Consider the following 22575-nt stretch of genomic DNA (forward strand, 5'->3'; position numbering starts at 1 on the left):
ATAGAGTCCATTTACAGACATAAAGATTCAAACATAACCTGTACTGTTGGGCTTCAATCTTTAAAACTGAATGGGTTGGATGGTGTTACCATTTTGGATCAAATATGTTTGATATGATAATCTTATATTTGTTGTAAATGTAGTCACCCAAAAAAACATCCTGATGAGCAAATACTATAAATACTCTGGCACATTCTGTACTACTACAGTGATGCAATTTAAAGTTGCTTTCTAAAGTTGACACCTGGATTTATTAAAAATGAATCACAATGTTCATTTGCATACTTTGCTGATTAATAGAAGGTCTCCTAACAATGAAGGACAGCTGCCAATGTAGGCAACAATGTTCCTGACTCCAGTTCACTTGGCAAATATGTTCATTCCAAGCACAGCCACATTTCACAGCATACTTTAACATCATCTGTTTTCTCTTACCATTTTCTTCCAAACTGTTTCATCATAGTGCTTTACATTGCACGCATGGCAAGTGGTGGATTTTTCTGCATGTGTGCAGTTTGTGTCATTGTTTCTTTCTCTCTTAAACACTTTAAGAACACTGTTAATGCCCTCTGTCTGATGATCCTCACAAGTAAATGAAACCATCTGAGCGCAATTACCTGGAAAGTCTTGAATTTAATGACAACATGGTGCCGGATATTTACTGGACCTTTTATCTTTGAATGCTCCATTCTACACAGGCACTAATTGGTAGCGAGGATTTGGATGTGTTTGCAAAAGTTATTGTCTGAACTCATAAAAAGACTGGTCTTAAAAATATATTGACCCTTTTTACAGGCATTGACAACAGCTGTTTTGGGAAATAACAACAGCTCTTATGTGTCCCAGTGGCTGCATTTTCATATTACTGTCTTAGACAGCCCGGCCGATGTTTGCTGACCATAAAAACTTGGTCAGCAGGGTCAGAGTCACGCAAAAGTGCTTGACTACAGTACACACTACGTCGGAACTGACTTTGCCTGGTGAGCCACAGTAGCGTAGTAGTAGAAATATTGAGGAAGTAATTATATTGAAAACTGAAGGTGGGGAAACGTCACCTTATCTGATTTAAGTAGTTTCAGAAGGAGTATAAAGAAAGGGTTTTTTCTCATTACTTACATCCTAAGTTTTTCAAAGTGGAAAAAGGATCAATGGATCGTATGGATCATGAACTTGAACATATTGAAACTCATTCATTTACATTTGCTTTACTTTACACCAAAGACAATGCACACAGAATTAAGCCCTATGAGTTTGTTCAATTATATTAAAGTTGTTTTAGTGAGTAATTATACATTTAATTGATAGTACTGAAAAGTAAGGATTTTTTTCTCATATTGACCACTGGTCAATTTATCAGAAAGAATCTCTTTTGCAGTATGGCAAAATTGAGATATCAGTAATTAGCAAATATCATTGTAAAACATTGATACGATAGTGTGTGGTAATTGAACTCCTGGTTTACACATCTAGTTCAAAGTATTATTACTTAAACGTAGAGTGAGAGCATTCAAACTGGGCCCCTCCTCCTGGGCTCAGCGCATATCCACTGCATGACGTAGTGTGGAGGTTTACTGCAAGCTACTATCTTTAATAGGCAGTGTATTCACAATAGACAGTGTGAAATCTGTCTGTGATGAAATAATTAAAGATACTAAACTGTAATAGCATATCTGTAAGTAAATAACTTCCCCAGTATGATATAACTGTACTTTTAAGGGCAGAATTCTGGCTTTGTGTGAAGACTACTTTGGATCTCTGGTAGTGGGAAAACGATATATTTGTCCATCCATCAATCCCCCTCCCAGTTAGTCTGTGTATGTATGGGCCACTGCCGGCCTGCCTGTGGGTGTGTGTGTGTGTGTGTGTGTGTGTGTGTGTGTGTGTGTGTGTGTGTGTGTGTGTGTGTGTGTGTGTGTGTGTGTGTGTGTGTGTGTGTAATGGAGTGCATGGTTACTTACCACTCAGCCTGACACCAATTTGGTTTAAATGAAAGGACTCAGCAGGGCTTTAATTGGTAGCCTCCACAAAGTCAAACAATAAAAAGCTTCAGGCTCCATAGACTGTTTGATCCAAATGCCAGGTGTGTGTGTGTGTGTATCAGTTGAAGTGAACCTGTCACTTTTAAACTTGCACAAAGTAATGAAACACTTCCTTGTTTTGTGTGTTAAACTTCCCCCACAGTCATTGGTAGAACAATTTTTAAAAAACTGCCATAGGTGGGTTGATTTAAAATGTATTTCCTGCTAAGTTCAGCTTTTTGTAGAGCTGAAATTAATATTAAATTGAAGAAAAGGGCTGAAGTACAAATTACTGATTAAGTATCTGCCTGGATAACTAAATGACTTCATTACAGAGCCTTAGATTGAAAAGGAAGGAAAATGTAGTATTCCAGAAGATAGGAAAAGGGAAAAACAGAGACCTAGTGCTTCACTTTCAAAAAGAAAATCCATTCTCTTATTTTATCCTGAAACTTGGGATGTTCCGAGATTTGGACAGTTTGGACACTGCCAAACTTTGGTGAGAATGTAAAGTGGATGTATTTTCCTTTCCCTTTTATATATTTTCCTTCATTATGATTTTCCATTCTGACCTTCTAAACAAGTTTCAAACTTGTGTTCATGACATCTTTGTGTTTTTTTTTTTGTTTCCCCGCTTTTCTTCCATGGTAGATTTACTTCTTTTTCCACTGTTAAAATGTAATTTGCTCTCTCTCCTAGTACGTTACCCTTCCCTCTCCCTCCCACTCCTGCCCTGCTCCAGTCCCTCCTTCACATAGTCCTGTGTTCTTTGGCTCGCTTCATTAGTTGTAGCAATAAACACGAAGGGCCACAGGATACTTCCAGAAAACTCCTCAGCAAGATTACTGCAGAGTCAGGCGAACATGCCGCATGTAGGGGGTCTGTGTACCATTACGTATCATGTGTGTGTTTGTTTCAATTCCATGTGTGGAATCTCAGAACTTCCTACAGAATGTGTGCATGAATTCATTACAAGTGAAACACAAACATGAACAATTTCTAAACCCTTAAACTGTGTGTCAATGATGCAATCATTTGTTTTGTTTTGTTACACTGTTAAGTTTCTATTTGCTGTATGAATTCTAACAAAACATTTATGTAGATTACAAGGGAATATGTTTAGGACTTCAGGTTTTTCACGCATGCGTCCAATGGTTTGTAGCAGGACATGTTCCCACTATTTCACAGCTTTTATGACCCTGATGACAACTTCTTCAGCTCAACTTATTCACTGCTGCAGTGTTTCTCTGAGTTTCTCTGGTGACCCCTCACAGGAGCAGCTCAGATGGTGTTTTGAAAAGGAAAGTGCTGGCAACCCCCACACTTTTCAATGGGCTCATTATTAAAGCTGCTCTGCTTGGACTTAACTCTGCCCGTATTTCTACGACCACAAAGGAGTCATAAAAACACTTTGGCAAAGTCAGAAACCACACTGCAGCAGCAGCAGCAGCAGCATGCACATGAGTACCAATGTGTGTGTTTCTATGCTGTAAGTGTAAAAGCTCCATCTCCATTGGTCAGAACCTTTGGACAGGACATGGCTCTGTTGTGGTTATGCAAGAACCCGTAAAAAAATAAAATACCCAAATACAAATCCATGCAAATTATGCGGACATATTTACAGTAACGCTATAAACCGGCCAGAATCCTGTCATAGAATCACAAGGCATAAAAAGTCCACAGTGATGTGTGCAAATAGAAACTTCTCATCTTTAAGAGACTTAAGCGGGCCTAAACTGACCGTAGTGTTGATCTGCAAAGGTGGTTGTATATGTCCGCAAGAATTTCTTGTTTTCTGTCTCCATGTGTTTTGAGTTCTACAGGAAGTGGCAGGATAAGATAACCAAAAACAACTTCAGAGCATCCTGGTGGGATGCTGCTGGCTCTAAACCTTCAGACTCTCACCTCCCAGATTGAAGAGCCCGACTTTGTTCGACTAAATGCCCCCGGGTAAAAGGTTAAACAGTGGCGGCCGAGGCTCCTTAAGTTGTGCAGCTCCTGAGAGAGGTTTGTAAAAACACTCACTCTCTCTCTTTCTCTTGCTTGGAAACTTGATAACGACACAGAGAAGTACTGTGTTTGTCTCTATCTCACTCTGTCTTTTTCCCTCTGTCTGTCACTTTCTCACTCAGTCTGCTCATTAATTCTCTGTCCAATTTTCATGGCTGTAACTTTAATGCTGATGCCAACTCTGTTCGGTCCATTTACACACACACACACACACACACACACACACACACACACACACACACACACACACACACACACACACACACACACACAAATTCAGTCTGTCAGTAACACTGGGAGCAGAACTCACAGAGAATAAATCATTTTTCCACAGCAGGGGCCTTCAATGAACAAAGAGCCAGTGTGTGTGTGTTTTTTTTTTTTTGCACTTTGTGTTGGTCTATTAACATATTCCTTGATCAAATTATTCATCTTTCATGCAAAATATGCATCACATTTCAACCAAAACAACAGAAAGTGCTAGCCAAGAATAAATCAATTCATAAATACTCTTGTGCCACTGCAGCTAGTTAAGAAATGTACTTTTTCTTGCAGCTAAAAAAAGTGAGATTAAAAAAAGTGAAACTACTAAACCCAATGCTTTATCATGAATGGGAACAGCACATTATTTTAAAGCACTTGAAGAATAAGCACACTATAGCTTGAGGCTATGCATCAGTGATGTAAGACCATGAACACCATAAAGATTGAAACGTTCCCACTGCAAGGAATTTCCTAAACCTGTAAAACGTGCAGCCTTGGTAACCTCTGCTTGGGATGATGATTGAAAACATGTTTAACTGTGCAGATTAAGACTGCAGACTTTTAAGAAATGCTGTTGTGATGCATGCTCCATGGTACTGCTGTCCTTAATCTAACTTTCACACCACATTTGAGAGCTCTTTTTAAAACGTATGAAATCTGTAAACAGGAAGTCTGTGCTTTTGTTTTCTTACCTGCTTTAGTTTATCTCCAACAAAACGTAGTATCCCTCTGCAGAATCGTACGTCTTCTCTCACGCTGCACAGTAAGATTGGCGATAAGTCTGTCTTCTTAGGACTCCAAATCCTGCGATGGAAAATCAACTCCCAGACCTCCTCTGAGATGCATCCCGACGGCAGGGTCCTGACAATCGCTCGGGTTCCGGTACACACTGACTTGGTCACCTTAAGAAAAAAGCAAAGTTCTGTCAAGAACATAAATTTATGATTTTATTTATTCTGCTTTACTTAATCTTTTATAGATTTTTTTTTCATTATTTCCAAATTTTTTGTAGCCCTGTCTTTTTTCTGTTGTTTATTTTGTCTTTGTTTAATTCAAATTTCAATAAAAACTAAATGAAACAAAGAAGAGAAAAGGAATATTGCATGTAAATACCTTTTGATTATTCTTGAAGAAGCGCCTCACCAGGACGGTGGAACGCTCTATACGATTTCTATCAAACTCTGGGTCACCACAGACATTGTCTCCATCCTCTTCATCAGTGCTGCTTCCCCCGCTGCAGGTCCTCATCACCTCTGGGGACAACCTCTCTTTGTTACTGGTGGATGTCATTGTTTCTAGAGATGCCCGTAGGAGGAAAAGTTTCTCCAGGGAGCATTTATTAACTCGAGGCCTTCGATTGAGCCTCTCCAAACTCGAGTAGCCATCGTTTGGATGACGCCGTTCGATTTGTCCGTTTTGGTGATGCTGGCGGTGGGTGGACAGAGGGGAACCACAGGGAGATGATGCCAAAGAGCTTGGCTCACTGCATGTACTGCACTGAGAAGAATGGCAGGTTGATGTCTAGAAGGAGAAAGCAGAGCAAATTAAAGTACTCTGGGCTCCCCCCTGATAATTAATTACATGTTAGTCTGGGGAAAGAGTCATTGTCCACAAAGGCATATTACTGATGGCCTAAAACAAACAGGATATTTAAATCAATATCTAACAGCTGAGAGGACTAGTAAACTTCTGGCTTAAACTTAATAGGTTTATTTGAGCTCTTTAACAGCTGAAGTAGCTTCAATGTTGCATCTGAAAGTGTAAAGAATTTAATTTATAGTGTAAACTTTGTGATGTTTGATTTTCTCAATGGTAAAAAAAAAAGATATTCAAGAGCACGAGAACACATAACACAGCCTTTAAGCAGCTTGATGTATGTTTTTTTGCAGATAACTAGCAACAGCAAACTCCTGTTGTCCTTTATTACCTTGTGGAAAGCCAGCATAGACACGGGCATGCTGCTGCGGCGGATGTGTCGTTGCCTTGGCCGAGACGGGCTGAGATGAGGACTGGTAAGAGGGCTGGAGCCGGGGCTCGGACTGGATCTGTGGCTGTCATAACAGTAGATATGTGGACTCCTCTTCAGGCTCGACATGTTGCAGGAGCAGTGGGTGCTGCCAGTTCTGTTTCTGCAGGCATCCACACCCTCTGCAGAAGTGTCCAGCTGGCACAAAGATCCCTCCAAACCTTTTCCAGGTAATGGAGGAAAATTGGAAGTTATTCCTTCAGTTCTCTTGCCAGTCAGCTGCTCTGGACAAAGTTTCTCTTCTTTACTCAACAGTTTTGATCCATAGTCCAAAATCTTGTATTCTTCGTTCAAAAGTGTACCTTTCCCACTGTCACATGACAACTTCCTATATACCAGGAGGGATGGGCTACTCCGTGGTTTGAAATTCCATGATTGGTCAGAGTATCTCCGTCCGTTCAGGCTGTCCTTTACATTTCCAGCCTCTCTGCCTGGTTTGCTACCGGTGGATGGAGGTGAAGCACGCTGAGCCAGAACAGCAGCACTGACCTGTGTCTGATTCTCTTCAGCAGCCATCACATCTCCTTGGAGCGTCCTGCTCTATCCTTGGTTTTCCTGCAGCTTTGGAAATCAAAATATGTTAAACATACATTAACCTAAGAGCCTTCAGGAAGCTGTTTAAAAAATGTCTCAAGACCTTTATTTCTTTATCTAATTCTGATCCAAGACAGACAAATATGTTTCCCTGAAACACTTGACTCCTAACGTTTAAATAGCAATGTCCATCTCAATTAGTGGCTCCAAAGAGCAGAAAGAGGAAAATTAAATTTGCAGAGGAAATGAGATTTGCAGACTTCAAAACCAATATATTTTGTAATTTGACAGCACTGTAATGTTTATAAGACAGCTGGGTTAGGTGACTGTGAATGATACTCAGTATAGTTTGTCCTGGAAGTAGAGTATTCTCAAGTGTCTCCCAGATATTTAAAGAAGTTTACTATCTTCCAACTAGGTGAGCTTAAAGCAGCTTTACTCTGTGGTGGACTGATGAAGAGGCTTTCATAATACGAGTGCACTTTAACCATCAATAATACACCATCATTAAAACAATGTTTGTGATTTAGGTCATTTAGAAATACTTACTTGGACAATGAGAGAGATTCTCTTCAGGTCATGCTACACAACAGACCCAAACTTCTTCACTTTCAATTTCCCATCATGGTCAATGGCCTGAGCAAATAATGACTTCAGCTCCAAAGCACAGTGTGCTATGTGTGCTTTGTAAGTGTGTTGTGGAAACAGAAGCTTGTGCAGCTGTACAAACCACCAGATAGAAAAACCCACAGAGGTGACCCGGGAGGACTGAGGAATTTCCTTGATAATAGGGTCCACAGTCAAAGTTTACAATGTTGTGTGTGTGCCGGTGTCCAACAGCTCTGATTGGTCCTGACGGGCATTGGTTGCATAGTTATCTCCTGCAGGTCCTAAAAGAGACAAGAAAAAGTAATACTTAATTTAGAATTCAGAGAAATCTAAGTCCATGCCTTTAAGAATATTCAAAGATATGGCGAGACAAGAACAAAGTTTTAGGACTAAAAAAAAAGGGCTGAAAGACACATGAGAAGTACAATTAATAAAACTTAAAACGACTCAAATATTTCTCTCATGTCCTTCTGTGCCCCCCTCTTTCATCACATCTGCTTTCTTATCTGAAACTATTCAACTACATCACCGTACAGACTGTAAGCTATTGTGACCAACACAACTGTAACAACAATTGCTAAATTTTAGCAGGAAGAGAAAACAAGGGTAAAGGAGAGAAACTTATTCTAGAAACATCAGAACTAAAAACACTCTAAAGCCCTCAAAATAGGAACCGTTGTTTTTCCATGGATTTGTTTATAATGTGAATTTTTTTGGGATTTTCAACTCATAATCATAATTTATAATTTAGTCTTTAGTAGGTGCCTTGTAAGATGGAATTGTTTGGATGAATTGAAGAGTGTAAATTCAGTTTAACTAAAGCCCAACAGAATCAACACTACCAAAATCCCAAATCCTGTGCAGTTTAAGTTAAAACATGCTGATGATACAAATGAATACAAACATTTTCCATTTCCACTTTCTCAAAATTCATCATCAATCATGACATTTGTTTGCAATTATGGAAAAAAACCTATTGTACTTTTGATTTTGTCTAGCAGTCCTAGAATCTTTCTTTCATGAAAGGACATTCAGCTAAAAAGTTGAAATGCTGTCAAAATGATTTTATTCAACACTGGTTGCTGTCTAAATCAGAGACTAGTCAGGCACCAAAACATCCATAACATAAACACTCAACCGCAACATGCAGGCATGCTAATTGTGTGGTTCTGGTGTTATAGTGGTGGCCTGAACAGTGATGAATAAATCAGAAGAACTATACTGCCTGAAACCCTTATAATTAGAGTGACCACAGTCCTTAATTTGCTGCCAAAATGTGTGGGCTACAGCAGGAATGTGAGATCATCCCAGATAGGGAGGACCAGCTACACACTTAGAGTGTGTGTGAGAGGGAGGAAGAAAGAAAGATGGGGTAATACCAATTGGGTGGTAATGACTCATCTTATTGTATCAAGGTGTCTGAGGTCTGCAGACTATTTTTGAAGGCTCTATGCTGGATTCAGATAAAGAGATGAAACAGACAAGTGCTCTATTCAGCACATAAACTATTAACTTTCATGCAATTCCTCCTGCTTATGGGATCAGCACAGAAATCTAAAGTTGTTTACAGAGTAATCACCCGTCCATCTTTGGCTATCTCTATAGGGTGTCGAGGTTTACATATCAAACAAGAAATGTTGGGTGACACATAACACAAGAAATTTCATTAGAAACAATCCTCAGAGTAATGCTAGAAAATATTCATAACAAGTGATGTGACAGGAATGGTTTCTTCCAAAAATGGATATCCACATTTACCTAAGTTGTTTGCACTACTCTGGCAATTACTGATGTCATTATCTCCCTTCTAGATCCTTGCTTGTGTTGTAATTACTCTCAGATGTACCTCACAATCGGGGCTGCTCAATTATGTCAAAAATCAGAACAAACACTTTGAAACATTTACCACACATAACAATGATAATGAACAAAACCTGTGCAATACAGCATGCCACCCAGTAATCGTTTCATCTCTATTATCTTGTTTTCATGATTGTGGGAAGCCAGAACCACAATTGAAATTGAAACTTGATTAATTTCCCAGCCCTACCTCACATTGGAAAAAAGTGACTGATAAATGAATTGTAGGATTGTAGAATCAATTTCCAAAAACTGTAGACAAGTGAATAATCAGGGCTGAAGTGCGGCTTTGCAGAAGAGACTGGCTACGACCCATTTTTTTCACATTTTGTTTTAGTGCTAGAATTTGCAGCTCACATCTACAATGGAACTATGAACCAACTGTATCCACCAGCACCAAACTAGAGGAAAGTTTTAAATACAAAACACACCTCCATAAATCCCTACACACATTTTATTTGCCTTGCAAGTGTTGCTGAGACAGTTTTGAGTGAATTAAACATGAGGCCTCCTGTCAAAATACAGACTATACCAAAAACGAATTAAAAACAAATCTTGGCAGACACCAGAGAAGGTTACACAAAACATTATTATAAAATATGTAATAAAAAGGTAACATTTGTAAATCTACCTGATGGAATAACTAGCTATTTATCGAAAGAAATCAACTTTGCATTTGAAATCTTAAATGATCCTGTTGTAGTACATTGGTCATTCAAGCAGTGGTAACTTAATTTATGGCCATTCATCAAACAGACTTAGGAAGTCAAGGAGAACTGGTTTGGTGGTTATGGGATAGGCTTAATATTTACCTTTAATAACTCAGTAGCCTTTCTTACATAAGAAAACCTTTTTAAAAAAACATCTTTTTACTCTTAATGATGTCTGTGAACAAAGTTTATCTTGCTGTATTTCCCGAGAAAAAAATTGAGCCAAAGAAAACTACAAATAACAGAAAGACAATGAACCACACATGGTGTATTTTTGTTAAAAAAAATAATAATCAACTGTAAGATCCAAAGTAAACAATGGATTTCAGATTGTCCAGTGCTCAATATTCTCCGACTGAAAGTGTAACACATGGGAGCAGCTTGTCCCGACCCTGGAGCCCAGTGCTAACTGACAGAGGACCGCTCTGTGCAGCAAACATTTTTTTTTTTTTTTACAACATCTCACATAAATTAAAGGACACTTTTACCTCTATAGTAAATGTTTGTTGAAAAAAGTTTCAGAAACTGACCTACTTAAATAAAGGTGGTTTTCAGAAAACCATGATTTTATCAGCAAGTTACCATTAATCATGTCTGAATACATTTTTTGAGTGCTCTGTTTATGACTGCATGTCTCTCACCTGCACGTGTCACAGCTATCGAACCGGTCCAACCAGACTTCAGAAGAGAACATGCTCAATGTTTCACACTGACTGAACATATCCATGTAAACTCTTTGAATTGAATCATTAAGGGGAATGTTTTGCTTTAGTGTTTTGGATTATTTCTGAACTGAAAGTAAAAAAATACACCCCCTTTCTGTGAACCTGTTTGTACATGCCTTTATTCTTGTTGGCCTGAAATCATGAATCAAGTTTGGTATGTAACATTATCAAGAAAGCACACCGGCAAGTCATAACAGCTATTTTCATTCGTGAGAGCAATTGCAAATCAAAGTGTAGTGCAATAAAAACATGCACACACACTATTTAAAACTTACAATTCTATTAAAACAACAAAAGTCTATTCATCATCTGTCACTGTGACTTCACAGATATTAACTTAAGTCTGGTGTTACTTAAGGTCAAAAACTGACACATAACATATGTAAGGGAATGAAACCGACCAATTATGGGTCATGAGGGCAGACCTAGCTTAACATTTTTGTTGCCCAAGCCAAGGAGTTCCCTACTGTAGCTCTAACTCCTGAAGCAATGTGCCTGCAGGCATGACACACAGTTGTGCTAACCGTCAAGCTAATTTAAAAACGTAAAATGTGAAGTTGAAGTTTAACATAGAAGGGCCATGGTACACAAGATCAGTAAATGTTTATCCGCATGTTTGTATTAAGTTCTTGTAGGCAATGCTAAAAGCTGATTAGAAGCCACAACAACATTATATACCTTCTTCACAATCATTTCAAAAGGAAAACTGCTTAATATCAAAAAGGAAAAATTCATGTTTGCAGCTGGTGAACCAAAAAACAACCATGATCAAAAGCCAAACACAGTTCAAAGTAAGTCTTGTTATCAGCTGAACTGTGACCCTGGCAGGGGAAAGCAAACGGCTTGTTCAGGCTAAATCTCAGCCTTGGGCAAAAAACGCAGACAGACACTAACAAATACACACACATGCACTTACACACCCAGAGACTGGGAAACCAGGTCACACAGTGTGACAAGTGCACTGACCAAGAAAACCTCTAATTGCTTCTACTTCACTTGTTGTATTATATACAATATTGTCCAAAACATGGCTCACACTGTACCAGGCTTCTTTTTCTAGAAAATATCAGAAAAATCAAATATTCACAATCATTTTATGAAAATAGGAAAAAGTTTGAAGAGGTTCTCTTTCATTTGCCTCTTGATGACAGAGTTAGAGGGGTAAAGTGAAATCAAGTGTGTGTTTGGGTGTCTGCCTGTGTGTGTGATTTAAGGCCCTGACACACCAAGCAGACGGCAAAGAACTAGTGGCGGGAGAGAGGGAGAGAGAGAGGGAGAGACTGTCATGAGCCCTCCACAGTCAGTCTGCCATCAGAAAGGGGATGATCTTCACCTCATCTGACTGACAGTTACAACAGTAAACACATGACTGGCAGTGAAAAACAGAGAAAAAATATTTGCAGTGAGTTAATATTTCCGTGATTGTATAACAGAAATTCAGAGAGATGTAAGACAATAACATCACACTGAAATCTTGTTTGGTTGTTTTATTTTTATTTATTTTTTTAGGTTTTTGGATTATCAAACACCCTGTCCATTTTAATTAATAGTTGAAACAAAGCTTTAGTGTAACCAAGAGCTTTATAAAGCAATATGAGATCATAAACTTAGACAGGAAGCACATGTTGATAGCATAACCAAAACTAGTATAAAACACAAAAAACGCACGCCTAGGAAACAGGAGTCTTAAAGCGCTCAGCGCATTGCTTACAATATCCAAATAATGGTTTGTTGAATCATGACAGCTTTCTTTGTATGTATCAGAACACCAGATTTGTTCTGCTGCATAACCCTACTCTTTATCAGATCTATAGACTGTAAGTAACATGGACGAAGCCTGAGTGACGTCCCCCATTGGTTATTGAAGGGGGCTTTTGAAGCCCGTCGATGGCTGTCGCCATGTTGGAAATGCTGTCTCAACCTAACTTTCAGTCGACCTCACAACAGACAAAGAGCTGAAACTGATGCAGGTCTTAAGTCTCCTGACAAACAGCTACACCACACCCGCCTGTCAGTCCGGTCAGCCACGCAAATTATTTTGAATAAAGCTCATCCTCCACGATCCTGTTTACTGCTCAGTATTTAAGCAATACGCTGATATTTTAGTGAAAAAACATGTTTTGTTGCAGCAGGTTAGAATATAAGGTTGATACCACTCTCATTTTGCAATGTTTTGACACAATAACATAATTATAAAGCTAAATTGGCTCAGCATAAAGACAAAAGAAAGAGAGAATAGGCTAATCTGTAGTAAACAAAATTATTGCACAGCATCCCTTACAATTGTAATTCAAGTTAAATATTGTTCATGCATTATCTATTATTTAAGACCAACCCAGGGTAACTGAATGAGCAAAATGTTATATCAATCAATATACTTAAACCAAGCATTTTTTAAAGTAATTAACATTTTGAACGGGGCTTATAAACCAAAAGAAAACTTTTTCGAACTGCACCCTTGAAAATTCAGATGAAATAAGCACAGACAGTCCTCAGCCCACTCTGATTTAAAGCTGCTGCTGGGTACTCTTTCCAACCAGATCCAACATCTCTGGTGCTGCAGTAAAGTATAACACATGTTGATGAAAGCTAAAGGGGATGATCTCAGCAGCACTTCTGATGATCCTGAAGAAACTATAATCAGAATCAGATGCCTAACAACAGGACTGTATATATTTTGCTTTGAGTGTGTGTGTGTGTGTGTGTGTGTGTGTGTGTGTGTGTCAGTTTTTCCCTCATTTGTCTTCAGAGGTTATTTCTTAACTGCAGTACACATAAATATAAAAATATTTGATTTTTGAGCAGAACTCCTCAGTCGAACCAAGTAATAACACAGAAACCTTTAGAGCCAGGTCCACATCAGTGAAGTATTAGTGAGTTTAGGTTCTTAGAATCTAACATTCATGAAGTAAAGATATGATTTACTGTCACGTTTAAAAGCATAATTAACACCTTTAACAACCTTGGTTAAAGGAGGACAGTCCTCTGCATTGCCACAATCCCTTGCTACAAATGTTTGGTGATAACCATACTAGACAATAAAGTTAAATGGAACTTGGGGCAAAAAAGAGGAATCTAAAGTACCGTCCATATCACTTTATTTCAATGAATGTCCAAGTATAAAAATTGTTCACACCTTAGCCAAGTATTTGGAGAAAAAACAACATGGTGAAGTATTAAAGGTCTAAAACCACCACTGTTTATTTTATATGCTGACACATTCAACTACTTCAAACACTGGATTTCAACACTAATGAATCCATCCATACTAACCTTTTTTCTCATTAAAATGATGGTCAATTTGTGTTAATGAGTTTGTGTCACAGGAACAGACCAGTTTTTCAGCCCTTGTCCTAAATGATCACTTATCCCCTCAACAGGGAGCCTCCACGCTCACATAATAGCCTTTTTCTAATGTTCATTCATGAGGGATTATTTCACAACTCATCCCAACGATGACTCACAGCCTGGTATGTGATTAGGACCAACCTCACATGGGGCCCAAGTAAAGAACAATCAATGAGGCAGAAAGCAGAACCGTACTGACAAGGACTTCTATCCTGCATATGTATAATTATTGTAAAGCTTACTTTGACACTTTACAGTCAGTGGACAGAAAAAAAAAAAGTGTATAACCAGCGCTGGATTCAAACTAAGTTGCCACTTATCCCCCTGAGCCGCCAAAATATTCAGCTAAATACTTCACACGATGTTCAGCACTGGCTCTTTAGTATTCCAGCAGCAGAATAAGGAGGTCAGAGAGGAGGAATCCCCGTCTCTGCTGTGTAGGGGAAAACCAACATGCTATGTCATGAGAGAGTGTTGCTCCACCTGTCATCCAACTGCAAAGAAAAATGACAACACCGGTTTCAATCAGATTAGTCACAAGAGAGACTTCCTTTACACAAGAAACTCTCTAGTGAGTCAAGCAAATTATAGTATATTGCCACCAGTACAGTAAATCCTTCAGTTTCCTTTAAATCTGCAGCATACAAATGCACTCCTCATGCAAAGGAGCCCCCTCTCTTTAACACAGGGGGGCAAAGAAGAAAAGAAGCATCATATGACTACAATAGAACCACATTCCTTAAACTGGTCACAGTTGAACAGAAACTGACAAATGTTGCCAATGCAGTGCAAAGACCTGGATGAAATGGATGGATCGGTGCAGCTGGGAAGTGAGATAAAAAATATTTTGAAGGACTTAAAAGGTTAATATTTTTGATTCAAGCCCATTCTAGTTACGTCTTTATTTGGATTTGTGCATTTGTGTCTAAATGGAGTGGAGTAGCAGCATTTTAATCTAGCTCAGAGAAAACTGGAGTAAGCCCAGATCAATATGTTGAACGTTAACTGTTTCATCCCCACCCAATTCAAGCCGCTACAGCATTTAATGAGTCACTGCCCCATTAAATCTTGATTTATATTCAAGTCAATCAAAATAAACCTCTTATTTTCAAATGAATTATGAATTTAACTGTACATTTTTCTTTTTGATTACACACGAGAATCAGACATCTAAAACAGATTTAAAAAGGTAAAAGTAAACTATTAATTATCAATAAATTAATGACTCTATTTCTATTAATAATTATCGTTTTCGAGAGGAACTGTCAAAACGTACCTTCAATCCAGGCCAACTCAAGTTTGAGTGAATTCAAAGAGCTGCTATTCACCACTAATGAGAGGGTCTAGTTTTGGCAGGGAATCATGGGTCAAGTGGTGAAGAAGAAGTAATGAAAGAAAACTGCTTTCATCTGCCCGTCTGCACAGTTCAGTGGCGAAATCAGGATGGAATATAAGGTCAATCTTTAACCAGATACAAAGGGAGGCATTCCGCCTTATTAAGAGAATTTAAAGCTTGTATTAGTCTTCATTAAAAGAGAGATGTATTACATTCTAGGGTTGGGATCCATAATGAGTCACAACACAAGGCAGTTTGTGGCGGGTCCCCACATAACAAGAGTGCTGGTTATGTTGATATTAGTCATGGTCACATAATGAGGCCACACTGGCAGAGTTTGTTAGGTTATTAAGCCTGAGTAGCGACAATGTGGCCACCTGGTTCACATGGGTTTTTTTTATACAATTTAGACTGAAAAGATATTCAAAAAAATATATTAATATCTGTAAGGAGGGACCCAGGCTAAGGACATATAATCTCTGATTCATGAATACTTTGTCAGACACCAAATACTGAAGCATCTACACAGGTCACAGGGCAATACAAGTGATTTAAGTTATTGCAAATCAACTACTTTCCCCATAAAGTTATAACAATGGAGATGATAACAAGTGCACCAAAAACAAAAAGATCAAGAAGAAGAAAAGGAGGGAGATTTTCAAAGGATGAAACAACAGCCTGCAATCCTTCACTGGTCAGCTTTCACTTTCAACAGTCTCCTCCTGCCAGTAATAAAGTGAGAGGCTGGTTACGGTGAAACAGTCCGACAAACAGACTTTTCATGCAAGGGACCTGGAGAACATATGGCTTTGATTAGAGGGCAGGGCAGAGAGAGACTCCAGTGGAAACAGCACAGACAGAAAGAGGGAGAGAGAGGCTCTATGTGTGAGAGTGTGTATAAATGTTTGTGCGAGCATTACAGAGGGAGAGAGGCTGACTCAAGAATGGGTGACTGTATTTTCATGGTGGATTAGTGTGTGAATGGGGAGCATGGTGTGCGTCTGTATGCGTGCAAGCGCTGATTAACAAAAGAGAGAGAAAGATGAGTCAAGCAGGGGACAGTGTCGAACTTTGATGGCAGACAGATATGAGTGCCAGCTCTTTGCCATCGCTTTAAGGTTTTTCATATAACTAACAACACCTGTAGATCAAACAAACTGAAGAGGGCACTCTTGTTTGTGTAATCAGTTTTTTTAAGCATGTTGAACGAGGACATACTATCGATTTTGATCGTATGGCAATCACAGGACAAACACATTTTCCTATCCTATCTTCCTGTACCAAGTGTTTGACCTGTTCAGCAGCTTATCTAAGTTTAGATCAGAGACAAGTTTGAGCTAAAGGAAAATATGTTTTTTTTCTATAAAGCCAGAATACTCGGCTTCACGGGTTCTGGTTTATGAGAACCTACAGTAATTGCTTCTTTCTGTTTTTTCCATGAAATGCATATGGATATTATTATTTCATTATTGTGAAAAGTGCTGCAGGGTAAATCTTTTTTTTTTTTTTATTGCAAAATTAAGAAAAGGTTACATGTTTGGCAAACGACTGCCTGAGGCACAATGATTGGAACATCATTTTGTAAACACCACCATGCATTCACACTCTGCATGCAAACATTAGACCTGTCGGATTGCAACCCAGACACATGTGGGAAATGCATTCTGCCCAATAAATAACCACGAGATCATAACCTTGAGGTTGCCTTGTAAAATGGCTGGATGGAGAAGGATGGAGAAGAGTCCGAAAAATCCAGAAACGTGCAGAACAGCAAAAGGAAGAAAAGAAAGAAACTGGAAGCTTTGGCAAATACGCACAAATGAGGCGGTTTCTACGAACTGCATGTCATATGGTCAATACAATATTTAACAAGGTTTGGCACGCCACCGTTTTCCTCCTAATGTGCTTGCCTACGCTGTGTAAGTAATCACTTAAGCTGTTTTCACACGTTCACTCCTGAGAATTGCTAGAAGATTTCATGACAGCCCTGAATTCTTCCTGAGCAGCTTATTCACACATGTCTCTCACAGAGCAAAGTTTTCCCTGAGGAGGAGAGGATTCTTTAGAGAGCAGAATCCGAGATGGCGTTAGAAAGCCACAGTTTTTTTGCCTTTATATCAATATCACGTGGACATATCCACAGTATCAATGAACAAATGGAAAACAACACGCTGGCAAGCAGAGAAGAATATAAAGCATGTTCATTACATGCACAATGATCGCACCAGCTCACCCCAACTTCACAACAAAATGTCACTAGGGGGCAATAGGAAGCAGCAGCAGAATCAATAAATTCCATATTACACGTTTGGACTAAAGGTCGACTGTGGCTGCGTATAAACACACTGAAACAGCAGAAACTGTTAGGTATCGAGACAAAGTCTAAATTTGTTCCACAGCTGAACAAATCAGGGAGCCAAAGGAATTAAAAAAAAATAAACAGTACATCTGAAAACAAGTTAAACCAGTCTCCCATCCTTGTCAGTTATCTCAAAACATCGCCACGCCTTCTCTCTAACGGGTGGACTCACTTTGTTTAAAAAAAAATAGATATAAAAATGATCAATAGGCAAGTAAGCCCTCCAGCTTCTCACTTTGCACTGCAAACATCTCCCTGTTTACCAGGACCCATCAAATAGTAGGCCTATGTCATGTCCTGTGTATTTTACTTCAAGTCTTCATGTGTCAAGTTACTGATCCTGATCAGCTTCATGTGACGTGTGTTTTCTTTTTATACACATTTGGAAATTGAACTGATTAATCAGTCAATTTATAGCAATAATAAGGGATTCATTGGAACGTCACAAACAAGGGGGTCAAAGGTAACACGGTCTCACAGGGGGTGCCTTAGGGACTCTGCTTATGTAAACAATAACATGACCTGTCACGCTCAAAAACTAACAAGCGATATGAAAGTGAATGACTAAACAACTAAATGGGCCAACAATATATCCCAGTCAGTTTTGTTAATGTAGGGGGTCAATTTCAATATGAAAGAAGTCAAAACAATTACACGTGATTTCAGACTTAGGTGCAATAATACCAAGCTCAAAGCAAGCACAGGAAACGCAGGCTGGCAATAGTTTCAAACCCTTTTAAAACCAAGATACCCCCCAAAACTCGTAGGAATCCCGTTTTCTGTTCCAAGTTTCAGGGATGGTTTTCGGTTTATGGTGGCAGCAGTAAGTGCAGTCAAGCTCACAAACTTTTTGCCCTACTTGTCCTTTCTAATACGGAACAATAAACAGCAAGTGGATGCGATAACACAACTCAGTCTTTTGGGGTTTGTGGACAGAAAACAGCTGACAGTGTGGGTAACTTCACAAACAAACCGCAGTCCCGACCAGGAGACTAGTGCAACACAGCCCACGTAAAGGTGTGCTGACGTGACAGTTTAGGGATGAAAATTAAACAAACTTACCCACTCGTGTTGTGAAACGAGGGTAGCATCCGTCAGAACTCCGCACAATGACTAGTTAAACACATGTTTTGGTAAGTTTTCGGAAACTGTCTCGCTCCACAGCGCTCGCGGACACAGAGAGACAGTTGATGCAGCAGCAGCTCGTGCTGCGGTGGGAAACCGCTCTCTCTTCTCTGGTGCGTTCAAGAGCTCCTCGGAATAATGTACTTCCCATACTCCCCATTCCCAAAATCAAGACTCAAAAGTTCTCAAGGATCTGTCTCTTTTTGTCAATTCAGTTGTCAAACACAGAAGTTTTTTTTTTTTGCAGACTACATGGGTTTAACTGCAGCGCCAATTTGGGAATTTTTTTTTCCAATGGGAATTTGGAGGTAATGCGGTTGATATGCAATGTACACATTGAATGTCACGTATTTAATCTGGTTTTCATCCATCCATTATCTTTTCCCGCCTCACAGCAACAAATTCAACAGTACCTGAATGCAGCATCTCTTCTCCCAGTAGCTAACTGAGCTGTGGACAGGAGGACAATAAGTGCAGCTCTCTCTCTCTCTCTGTGTGTGTGTGTGTGTGTGTGTGTGTGTGTGTGTGTGTGTGTGTGTGTGTGTGTGTGTGTGTGTGTGTGTGTGTGTGTGTGTGTGTGTGTGTGTGTGTGTGTCACCACATTGGAATGTCTGGCTACAATTTCGCACCATAGTCGCTCCACTATATGCAGCGAGTCGTATAGGCTACATTATAGTTGTTTTTTTCTCTGTCTTGCTTAATGTTTTATAGCAATTCACAACGGAGTTCACTTCAGAGTTCACTTGGGATTCATATAAATTCACAGATCACCATGACTAAAGATGATCAGATTAGCCTTCATAAAAAATAAAACTCATGCACTTCGTGTCATACTCAATTTGTTGGTATGCCTGGACTATCCCTTGCCTCAGTAAAATCTCACAGAATCCAAAATTGAAGATTGAGAGTTTTCAAACAAGTCCTGATATGATGCGTTGTTGTTTTTTGCAATTAAATACAGCAAACGTATCATACAACAAAATCGTGAATTTTGATCTCCTTTGCTCACTACATTTTTATTTGATTCTGAGAGTATTAGCCTATAATAATAACAACAACAGGACCCAGGTAGCGGCTGTACAGTCGCTCTGCCCCTGAACGCACCTCTGCCCCGCCCCCGGCAGGGACAGCAAAAGCACGTGCCTGAAAGAGGTCCCCTTTTCCACTTCACAGCCTATAAATGCATTTATTTCAGCTTGGAAAATGAAGGATAGATTTTCCAATTCCCTCCCGCTCCTCTGATGGGAAGTCTGATGCCATCCATGAGGAATGTGCAACCCTTTCATTCCTCCAACTCTCCTCCACCCAGGAGCACGAAGAACCTGTGGGAATCCCCAGTTTACTGATTCAAAGCAGGGACTGGGATGCTGGCTTTTTCCTGTATTATCGAGCATTTTTACCTACAAACATCATCTGTATGTCTTGCCCCACTCGCTCTTCCCAATATTTCCCGTCTCTCGCTCTCGCTCTCTCTCTCTCTCTCTCTCTCTCTCTCTCTCTACTGCCATATCAATAAAATAGCCCAAAGATACGTTTTAAAAAAGACATCACAACTTACACTCACATGTTGCAATGTAATAAATACAGTAATTAGAAAAGGCAAAGCAGATGTGCTGCATTCATGTCTGTTGGCAGAAACTCAAACAAGTTGCATTTCAGGCGACACAGTGTTTCAGTGAGTCATATCAAACCAGGTGTGTTTACTTCCATGGATAATGAACAATTAGACTGTGACATAAGTGTGTCAACTGTGACAGAGACCATAGAGTATATCAGTCATTTTTGTTTGTTTCTTTTTTGTGAGGACTATCTGGTCCTCATATTCTATATTTTCTTATATATATATATATATATATTTCTTATCCTTTATTTTATTACTTTTTTCCATGCTATTTTTAAAACTAGTTTCAGAAAAGGTGACTTTACAGGTGAAAGAAGAGCAAGTCTTCATTTTTTTGTGCATTGTGCCCTCTGCTGTCAGTAAACGTGTATTACAGTATGTGCAGGTTTTAACAGTCATTTTCATACTCATGCAGTTTTATGTCTGTACTGCACTTTTTATGAGATGCTTATTGACCAGCACCAACTTTCATCAATGGCATAGTGTGTCCAGTCAGTGAGTCTTGACAGGGAGTCAGTATAAGTAATTGGCCACCATTCTATTTAGTTATATATTATGTATTATGTATTATATGTATGTATGGGCGGCTGTGGCTAAGTTGGTAGAGTTGGTCGTCTCGTAACAGGAGGGGGGGGGGGGTTGATTCCCCAGCTCTTGCAGCTACAGCAAGACACTTAACCCCAAATTGCGTCCGCTGCTTCGTCGGTGGTGTATGAATGTGTACAAATGAGATTAGTTACTCCTGATGGTCACTTTACATAGAAACTTCTGGCATCAGTGTGTGAATGGGTGTTAAAGGGACATGCTGTGTAAAAGCGCTAGAAGACTAGAAAAGCGCTATACTAGCTCAAGTCCATTAACCATTTATCATTATTTATGATAGGAGTTATGAATTATATGTATTTATGTCTTAATGTAGTTTTGATCATGTGTTTAGCCTGTGTGAACTTCTGTTGCAAACCAAATCACCTCTTAGGACATTAAGGTTTCCTAAACTAATCGATATCTGGTCTTCAATGCAACAATAATAATAGAAATAGTAATGACACAATAAATCACAGCAACAGCATCAATGATACTGTCACTTAATATACTCAAGGTAAAAAATAAAACTGTTATTATTGGTAAATGTTTCTTCTTGGCACAATATGACCCTGAACAATAAAAGTATAGTGTGTATAGATAATAATGCTGTATAGATGTAGAATGGATTTGAATTCTTTGGGAGTTGAAACATCAGAAGGAAAATTTAGAACTAAAAGTGTTCCATTTTTGTACGAGATATCCCAACCTTCAAGTTCTGCTCTATTACAAAGAACTGCTTTGTTCTCGTTCAGCTTCTTCACACTTGATTGAGCTCAGTGCTCAGCTGAAGAATTACCCAGCAGCTGTGCCCTGATCCAAAGTGCACGTAGTCAGCCCTCCATGGAAGGTACAGGCCCTTTGGTTTAGAAAGATATAGGTTATATTGCAACACAATGACCTGCAGCCTTTCTGCATGGATGTACAATGCCTCCTATACTGTGTTGTTTACAAACAAAGGGTAAATAAACAAAAGGGCAAATAACCTGTATGCACGCATGCACACACAAACAAACAATGGTTTCAATCCCATTTAGCCAGGTGCTATTCTGAGCACTCGTGTTAAACAGCTATCTGACTCAGTGCTTCTATGGACGTGGAGCCTAGTTTGTACTATCGTCACCTATTGAACCATGAGTAACCCCATGACCAAGGACAAACATGCTTCTACACAGGGATTTGTTCCACACGTTTCAGTCATGTGAGACAGAAACAATGATTCCTCAAGGATTTATAAAAACAAATTAAAAAAAAGAGACAGTGGGAACACAATTTGTGACAGTCGCTGCCCTACCTTTAATAGTCAGGCTTCTACCAGAGGCTCTGCTTGTCAACAGGCAAGGCAGGCAACTGCTTCGGGGGCCCCCCCCTAACGGCTGACAAACTTTAAGCCACAGCATTGCCTTAAAATATGCACATTTTGCAATGGCAGTATGAAACCTCCCTAA

At 39.3% G+C, this 22575-nt stretch overlaps 1 protein-coding gene across 2 annotated transcripts in view; it reads right to left on the bottom strand.

Annotated features, from left to right (window-relative positions):
* plce1 (phospholipase C, epsilon 1) overlaps positions 1–19002 on the bottom strand; it is an 80590-nt gene extending 61588 nt beyond the window's left edge. For both annotated transcript variants that reach the window (XM_061027789.1, XM_061027790.1), the window contains exons 1-5: positions 18862–19002; positions 7402–7742; positions 6220–6879; positions 5406–5813; positions 4985–5194 (exon numbers count right to left, since the gene is read on the bottom strand). In XM_061027789.1, coding sequence (XP_060883772.1) covers positions 4985–5194; positions 5406–5813; positions 6220–6834 — 1233 coding nt within the window. In that variant the 5' untranslated portion in view covers positions 6835–6879; positions 7402–7742; positions 18862–19002. The remainder of the gene's footprint in view (positions 1–4984; positions 5195–5405; positions 5814–6219; positions 6880–7401; positions 7743–18861) is intronic.
* Between the last annotated feature and the right edge of the window lie 3573 nt (positions 19003–22575).

The sequence above is a fragment of the Labrus mixtus genome, chromosome 21 (assembly GCF_963584025.1).
Source record: "Labrus mixtus chromosome 21, fLabMix1.1, whole genome shotgun sequence".
Taxonomy (NCBI): Eukaryota; Metazoa; Chordata; class Actinopteri; order Labriformes; family Labridae; genus Labrus; species Labrus mixtus.